Source organism: Antechinus flavipes, chromosome 5, assembly GCF_016432865.1.
Source record: "Antechinus flavipes isolate AdamAnt ecotype Samford, QLD, Australia chromosome 5, AdamAnt_v2, whole genome shotgun sequence".
Lineage (NCBI taxonomy): Eukaryota > Metazoa > Chordata > Mammalia > Dasyuromorphia > Dasyuridae > Antechinus > Antechinus flavipes.
This window is the reverse complement of record NC_067402.1, coordinates 91,959,424-91,968,190: the sequence shown is the minus strand read 5'-3', so window position 1 is coordinate 91,968,190 and position 8,767 is coordinate 91,959,424. Positions and strand designations below refer to the sequence as shown.

The 8,767-nt window shown below is 39.2% G+C and overlaps 1 protein-coding gene across 1 annotated transcript; it reads left to right on the top strand.

Moving 5' to 3' along the window:
• Positions 1-386: 386 nt before the first annotated feature.
• Positions 387-8,350, top strand: LOC127538561 (stonustoxin subunit alpha-like). The gene is made up of 4 exons (XM_051962368.1): positions 387-507; positions 1,270-3,309; positions 5,002-5,047; positions 6,395-8,350. The coding sequence occupies exons 1-4, from the start codon at positions 387-389 to the stop codon at positions 6,417-6,419; spliced, it is 2,232 nt and encodes a 743-aa protein (XP_051818328.1). The 3' UTR covers positions 6,420-8,350.
• Positions 8,351-8,767: the final 417 nt, after the last annotated feature.

Genomic DNA, 8,767 nt, shown 5'->3' with positions numbered 1-8,767 from the left:
GGTCAGAACATGACCTGGACAAGGTGGCAAATGTCAGGTGGTGGAAATCTTGAACCCAACCCCAGCTCTGCCCATCCAGCTCTCTAGCCACCTTAGCAATCTGCCTGTCCAGGTGCGATGTAAGATGATGTAAAAGAGGGAGTGTCAGTTTCTAAAATTTTCTCTTAACTGATCACCTCGCCCTATTGTGTCTGGCTCCCTTGTGAGTTCCATACAAGCCTGATATTTTTCCATCTCAGAATAGTCACTATCTCGCTGCAGTGTTCCTGTCTAACAGGAACTGGGAGAACTTGGTCACTGAAAAATGGGGCATTTCTCTTTGGAGCCTGCAAGAGAGTGACTTCCCTGGTAACTGTCCTAGACCTCAATTTTCTTTCATTAGATAAATGGCAGAGAAAGAAGCTCCCACCAGCCTTATCTGGAAGAGCACACTGGAGATCCCAGCCCTCGGTCGTCCCTTACATCTGGGAACACTATATGATTGTCGCTCGGATACCCTCGTCCCTGGTAATTACTCTCTTGAATGCACAGCCTTGTTCCAGATATCAGGAGAGGACAGCGTTGGGCAAGAGTTCTTCTGATGAAAAATTATCAGTCAGAAAGTGAGATTCAGAGACCATCAAAGTGATTAGCACATCTCAGCTTTTTTCTGCATGTTAGAACCCTCTGAGATCATGTTGTTCTGAAGGGAGATGCAGTGGGATGGCAAATCCAAGCCAGGAAGGATTGGGGATGTCTGAAGAGGGCAGGGAGAAGAGGGGCTGATTCAACCTCAGAAGGTAAAGATTAAAAAGAGAAGCAATCTTTGCAAGATCGAAGAAGGAGAATACTGAGCTTGTGAAAAAAACCTTTTACTCAGAGAGAAGGTCAGAGACATAGGTGAGTCAGACATACTGTGTTGGGAGATGTTGGTGCAAATTGTTACACACACACACACACACACACACACACACACACACACACACACACATCCAAGGCATTTTCCATCCTAACCAATCTGCTTAACATAAAGTTGAAGGGCAGCCTTGAAGGAGAAAGGAAGATATGATAGTGCAGAATGAAGGATTAAGGGAGTGTTTGGGTAGGCAGTGTTATCACTTTCCCTTGATAAGCCTGAGGCTTGCAGTGTGGAATATACAATGTGACAAATGGAATGTTTTTATGATTGCACATATATATCACCTATATACAATTTTATGACTTTTCAGTGAGGAGGCTGTGGTCCCCTGCAACCCTCCTTTCCTCCCTAATGTCTCTGTCCCATTCTAGGTGTCACTTTATGGGACAAGGAGACTCTAGAGAGAAATGTGGCAATAGAAGATCAATACAAGACTGAGTTTGACATCATCACCTCTGACTCCATGGAGGAAAAGACCAATGCCATGAACATCACCGGAGAGCTGAAAGCAAGTGTCCTTGGGGGCCTGATTGAAATAGGAGGCTCTGGCAAATATTTATGTGATACCAAGACCTCCCAACAGCAAGCTCGGGTCACTCTCAAATACAGTACGACTACCCAGTATTCCCACCTAACAATGAGCCACCTGGGAGATGAGAATATTTCTTACCATGACGTGTTTGATAATGGAACTGCCACCCACGTGGTCACTGCAGTGCTCTATGGAGCCCAGGCTTTCTTTGTGTTTGATCAGAAAGTTTCCTCCAATAAAAATGTCAAGGAATCAGAAGGAATGTTGAAAGCTGCTATAACGAAGATTCCCCTAGTATCAGTACAAATTGGGGCAGAGATCAAAATGGAAGAGACAGACATAAGATCAACTAAAGGGTTCAGCTGTAAATTTTATGGGGATTTTGTTCTTGAGACCAATCCAGTGACTTATGAAGAAGCAGTAAAAGTCTATGCCTCCCTTCCTAAGCTGCTTAGGGACCGTGGGGTGCCCGTCAAAGTCTGGTTGTATCCTCTGGGGAAACTGAGCTGCAAGGCTGCCAGGCTGGTTCGAGGGATCAGCATGAACTTGGTATGGGAAGCCCAGGACACTCTGGAGAAGTTATCTGAGTGTGACATGAGGTGCAATGACATGCTGGAGGCACCAGATCTCTCAGTCTTTTCTGCAACCAAGGAAAAGATCAGGCTATTCCAGGAGTTCAATAGGCTGCACAGACAGCTTTTACAAAAGGAAATAGCCAAGGTACTACCCCTGATCCGGGCGGGCAGAGCAGAGTTAGATGAGCTAACCAGTATTTTATCTAGGGAAAGCCAGTCCCCATTCAGCACCAGGAGACTCTCAGAATTTCTAGCCGAGAAGGTCTTTGAGATGAAGGTGATAAAGTCCTACCTCACCTTTCTGAAGGAGGTGCAGGTCGTAGCTGATCAGAATGAGTTGGACAGTGTGGTATTAGGCTCTCCCCACAGATTTGTCCTGGTGTTTGCATTCACCTCCTTGCAGGAGGAATCCTACTTAGCAGATTGGAAACAGTGGCTTCGGGATCCAGCATCATTCACTCCTGACTGTGAGCAAAAGCCATATTTCTCTTGGGTCAAGGACACAGAGACAAGGAGAAAAGCCATACAATTGGCAGAATCCTTTTCAGCATTTGCCAGGGCCAATCATTCCACTGAGAAGACTCGGTTCATTGTGGCATCTGCCCCAGCCCAGGAGAAGCAGGGGGTCTCCATTTATCTCTATAAAAAGGGACTGCAGGTCAGCTCCAACTTTGAACTTCCAGTCAGACCTCCTCCTCCCCAGATAGCTAAGATCACAGAAGACAGTGTTGAGCTCACACTAACCCCATCATGTGAGAGCAAGGAGATCACTGGCTATCAAGTAGAGTACCAGGTTGTAGGGGAAGAGGATTGGACTGTCATCCCTGTGTCTGGAAAGCCAGAGGTCCTAAAAGTGAATGGCCTTCAGCCTTGCACAGATTATGTGTTTAGATTTACAGGGGTTTGTGATGTGGGACTCACTGAGAGCAGTGATATGAGCATTGCTGTGAAGACACTTCCCTCACCCTGCCCTCCTGGGAAGCCAAAGGTTTTCATTGCAGGAGCAGATTATGTAATCCTAGTCTGGCAGTGGCCAGATTTTTGTGGAGTACATGACAAGATCAAGGAATATATAATAGAGTATAAAGAAGAAGCTGAGGCTGTGGATGAAGAGGGGAAAGGAAAATGGTATGAACACAGAACAGGATATAATGTGAATTTTTGGGACATTCATGGATTGACTCCTGGGACCGTATACAGGTTCCAAGTTTCTGCTGTGTATGATGGTGGCTGGATTAGTCAGTGCAGTGAAAAGAGTGACCCAGTGAGAACCCTCTCAACCACAAATGAAGCTTCAGCCATAGGTAAGGGACTTTTTGCCACTATACACATAAGGATATTCTTCATTATTTGGTGGGAATTGATCGGATATCCTCATTGACTCACACAATCCCCTCAATGAAATTATAGAGCATCAGACTCTGAGAGGTTTATTTACAGTTTGTAATGGTCCATTTAATGTGGAGCTTGTCTGATCAATCCAATTTTATTCTTACCCCTCCCAGAAGAATATCAGAGAGATAAGACATTTACTAATTCCTATTACTAAATTAAGTGCCTTGAAATTCTTACTATTGAAAATAATCACAATTGACAGACATTCCCCATTGTTTTCCTGAGTGATGGTTTTTATTCCCGGTATGTAAAAATGATCTTTGACACAAATTTATTTCCAATGAAAATCAGCTTACATTTCCTGACTTGAAAATTTCACAATGGTCTTTAACATAATAAAATGAACATCATAGTATGTCACCTTTTCTGAGTCCTAGCTACTTCATATGTCTTCTCTGTAATGTCTTCTTGGAAAGCCTGAGATGTCTGTTTCTTTTCCAAATGGAAGGATAGTTCTTTAGAAGCAACAGGAATACTCATGTCAATATATTCCTGTCTGCCATCTCATGCTCCTTGACAGACTTTTCAAAGAGGCTAGTAATGGATAGAGAGGTGGATCTTGAGGTGAAAAGACTTATCATGTGGAAGTCTCTATCTTTAACAATGAGAGGATCCAAATCAGTTCCAATTGAGCAGTAATGTACAGAACCACTGGGAAATGAGTGTGGACCACAACATAGCATTTGCACTCTTTCTGTTATTATTTGCTTGCATTTTTGTTTTTCTTCCCAGGTTATTTTTTTACCTTCTTTCTAAATCCAATTTTTCTTGTGCAGAAAGATAATTGTATAAATATATATATATATAGTATTTAACATACACTTTAACATATTTAAAAAAAGACATCATGAAAGCCAATTTCAGACAGCTAATTTGGGAGAGGAGGTTGTTGAGGAAGCGATGACTAAAATGTTATTGAGGTCTGAGTGTTAGAATGTATAAGCACAAGAATTATTTGAATTGATGAGCCTGTAGAACTGAAAATTCCCTCAGTTATTCATGATTAACTGAGGGAGATATGAACTTATCTATGATATATGGTCATATAGGCCATTTAGGTTAAGATGGATACTTATCCCTGCAGTTAACTGTAGAAGATATAAATACTAGGGCAATAACAAAACCTGACAGACAATCTGTAAAGGAAACTTACCAATCATCTGTTAAGTGAGAGGAGAAGAGCTGGTGGTTGTTACATTAGAATATAGGAGTACAAGGCAAAAAAAACTCTTGTTTTCTATTTTATTTTATTTTGTTAAATTTTTCCAATTTCGTTATTTTATTAAAATTTATTTTGTTTTATTTTGCATTTGAATTTTTTAATTGCTTAATCCTTTAAATTATTTTTAGAAAGCAAACAATGTTATATCTATTATGCTTTGAAGTCATGTAAATCATACATCCATATTAGCCATGTTGCAAAAAACAAAGGAAAAACAGGAAAAATTTTAGAGAGTGAAAAAATATATACTTCTATCTGAACTCAGAATTTGTTAGTAACATTTTCATCAGGAGTTCTTTGGAATTGTCATGGATCATTGGGTTTTTGAAAGTAGGTAAATCTTTCACCACTGATCAGCATTTCAATCTTGTTATTGCAGGTGATGTTCTCCATCTGATATTCACTTTATTATACCAACCGTTCAAGTAAGTCTTTCCAGAGTTTTTGGAAACCATCTCCCTACTCTTTCCATATAGTATAATAGTATTCAAACACAATCACATACCACAACTTGTTTAGCTCTTTTGCAACTGATGGCTATCCTCTCAGTTTGCAATACTTTGCCACCACTAGCACCACAAAACCAAAAACCAAAAAACAAAACTCTGCTATAAATCATGTTTTGATATAGATTCTTTCCCTTTTTAATTTCTTTTGGACATAGATCTAGTAGATGTATTGGTAGATAAAAGGAAATGCTAAGTTTTATTACCCTTTTGGCATAGTTCCCAATTGTTCTTTAGAATACTTGGCCCATCTCACAGCTCCAGCAACAGGCCATTAGTGTCCCTCTTCTTCACCAGCATTTGTCATTTTCCTCTTTTGTCCTATTAGCTAATCTGATAGCTCTGCTATCAGTGCTATAGAACATAAGGGTTGTTTTACTTTATAATTCTCTGTGAGTGATTTAGAGCATTTCAATGTGACTGTTGATGACTTTGATTTCTTCTTGTGAATATATCCTATTTATATCCTTTCACTATTTATCAATTGGGAAATGGCTCATATTTTTACAAACTTGATACAGTTCCATTTATGTCTGAGAAATGAGACCTTTATCAGAGAATTTTGCTGTAAAAATCCCTTTTAATTTGGGGTACATTTGTTTTTTTAGTGTAAAAATGTTAATTTCATAAAATCAAAACAACCTAGGCAAACAGAATAATAGCCAATTAATATGGTCATGAATCCTCTAACAGAGTACTGGTAGAAGGATAGTTTTTTTTTTCTCAAAGGAAAAAGGAAAGGCCTACAATTGAAGATGATTATAGCTTTCTTCTTAAAGGATTATAACTGTGAATAATAATTCATATTGTTTAGTCGAGGAAGGAATATACTCCCTTATCTAATAAAGATCCTAACAAGGAGGAAAAATCTCACTGATTAATGTAGCTGTATATAATAGGGCTATGTATAATTGTGCATAAGCGAGCATATGCTCTCCAATAAGCAATAGTTTATTCCCCAGAGAAAGGCTGGCCTTTGCAGTTATAGAATTCTAAGAAATCCCATTTCCCAGTTCTTCTTCCCTCCCAAATAGTCACCACTACTGGCCATGGTTTCCATTCTGCTGACAAGGATCTATGAATATTATTAGGATAATAGAGAGTTAGTCAATACTCAAAGCTTGCCCAGATTGTAGTACCTGTCTCAGCTGGTACTCCATGGGCATAGCCTTTAAGGATTTAAGGGTCACCTGCATGTCATGCTGAGATTATTACAATTGTCTACAAAAAGCAGTCATTCATTCTTCTTTCACTTGTTTTCTACAGATCACAGCAGAGGAGGGAGACTTAAAGGAGCCAGAACTTTATTTTATTCTTAACCATCATTTTTCCAATCAGATCCTAAGCAAGTGTTTGAGGAGGAAGAAAGAAATAAAATAAAATCCCCACGGATTTAAGTTTTCTTAAAAGAAGCAGAGAGATGAGAGACAAGTTATGTTGATTTGAAGTTTTTAAAATAATGATATTTAAAATTCTTGATGCTTCAGGCCTTAAGGCCAAGGTTCAAGGCTAGTTCCAGCAGAGAAGGCCTCTTTTCCCTTTTAGAGTGAATCCAACTCAGCCTGTGTTCCTCCCCTCATACTAGAATCACCTGTGTAGTGCAGGACTGGGAGGCTGAATCTGGAATCAGGACTATCTGATTTCAAATTCACCCTCAAACAATTCTTAGCTATGTGACCCCAGACAAGTCATTCTCTATTGTCAGTTTCCTCATCTGTCAAATGGGGATAATAACAGCACCTACCTCCCAAAGGTGTTGTGAGGTCCAAATGAGGTAATATTTTGTTAACATTTTCTTATTATTATTTAACTTTTTAAATTCATTTTTTAATTTTAAGTTCCAATTTTTTCCTTATATCAATTATACATTTCAAGTGACACAAATAATACATTCATATTATCCATGTCTCAACCAAAAAAAAAAAAAACAAACCCAATCAGAAAAAGGAAAAAAAAATTAGAAAATGGAAAAAAACCATATACTTCTGTCTGTACTCAGAGTTCATTAGTTCTTTCTCTAGAGAGAATATTATTTTTTTCATCAGGAGACCTTTGGAATTGTCATGGATCATTGAATTGGTGAGAGTAACTAAGTCTTGTCACCATTGATCAGTATTGCAATTTTGATGTTACTGCAGACAGTGTTCTTATGATGAGGTCCACTTAACTATGCATCAGTTCAGATAAGTCTTCCCAAGTTTTTCTGAAACCATTTTCCCTCCTCTTTTCATGTAGTACAATAGTATTCTATTGTAATCATATAGCACAACTTCTTCAGCCATTTCTTGATTGATGGTCACTTTCACAATTTTGAATACTTTGCCAGCACACACACAAACATTCCTCCACCCCTGAAACATTGCTATAAATGTTGTTTTAGACACAGGTCCTTTTTCTTTTTCTTTGATTTCTTTTGGATATAGACATAATAGCTGTATCCTTATTCCATAAGGGATATGGAAGTTTTATAGCCCTTTGGAGATACATCCAAATTGTTCTCCAGAATGGTTGAACCAGTCCACAGATCATCAACAGTACATTAGTGTAGTCTGTATCCCAAGAAAATCATAAAGGAGGGAAAAGGACCTACATGTGTGAAAATATTTGTAGCAGCTCTTTTTTTTTTTCTTGCTGGCAAAGAATTGGAAAATGAGTCAGCAAGAGTGTGTGGTGATCAACTATGAAAGATTTGTTTCTTCTCAGTGGTTCAGTGATGCCAGGCAATCCCTCTTATGTGCCAGAACTCTGAATTTGAAACAATAATTCTTACAAGGTACTAAGTGGAATTGATGAGACAATGGTTGTCTAGCTTATCATGATGCTTAATACTTCTCTTAAGTTCAATATGATTGATTGAATCCTATAACAAATAATGGTTTCCTAGTGATATGATAGGTTTATACTCAGTGTAGAACATATAAGCCAAGCTCTTGGAGCCAAGCAGAGAGATTCATTTTCACCTGCAGTCATGCTCCTGGTGGCTCTCCTGACGGACTGTGAGAGCTCCGATTCAGAGCTAGGGAAGACAAGTAGACTGGAGGCTGAAGCACAAGTCCTTGGACTCAGATTCATTCATCCCATCTCACACCCTGTGGTGGCAGACCTGTCCTCCTGCATTTTCTCCACTGAAACGTAGACTCCAGAAGGCCTTTAAGAAAACTAACCGGGGCCCAGGAAAAGAGACAATATTTTGAAAGTGATAATAAAGGATTTGGACTTTAACCCCCCGCTACTCTTGTGGTGATTACTGAACTGAAAGGAAGGATGATTTTGAAGTTAGGAAAACTTGGATAGATTCAGAGAGACTCAAGTTAAAATTCAGCCCCAGACACTTCCCAGATGTGTGACTCTGACAAAGTCACTTAACCTCTGATTGCATGACAAACAGAACCATTAGAAATGGAGATGACAATCATTCCTATTTGTTTTTCAAGAAAACTACATGCACAGCTATGATTCATGGGGTTGGGAAGAGACAGAATGTACTAAACAAAAATCATGTAGAAGAACTACTTCATTTTATCCCAGTTACTGCCTTCCTGAGACACATCACTGTAGCCAGCTGGTAGCATGCATCTAGGTAGTACAATGAGTGGATCCTAATGTACTGGACTTGCAATAAGGAAGATTTGACTCCAA

What these genes read in the sequence shown, in the direction of transcription:
- LOC127538561 (XM_051962368.1), top strand. Translation starts at nt 387, where the DNA reads ATGGCAGAGAAAGAAGCTCCCACCAGCCTTATCTGGAAGAGCACACTG. An exon ending in CTCGGATACCCTCGTCCCTG is followed by an intron (nt 508 to 1,269) that starts GTAATTACTCTC and finishes GTCCCATTCTAG; the next exon opens with GTGTCACTTTATGGGACAAG. An exon ending in TTATTATACCAACCGTTCAA is followed by an intron (nt 5,048 to 6,394) that starts GTAAGTCTTTCC and finishes TGTTTTCTACAG; the next exon opens with ATCACAGCAGAGGAGGGAGA.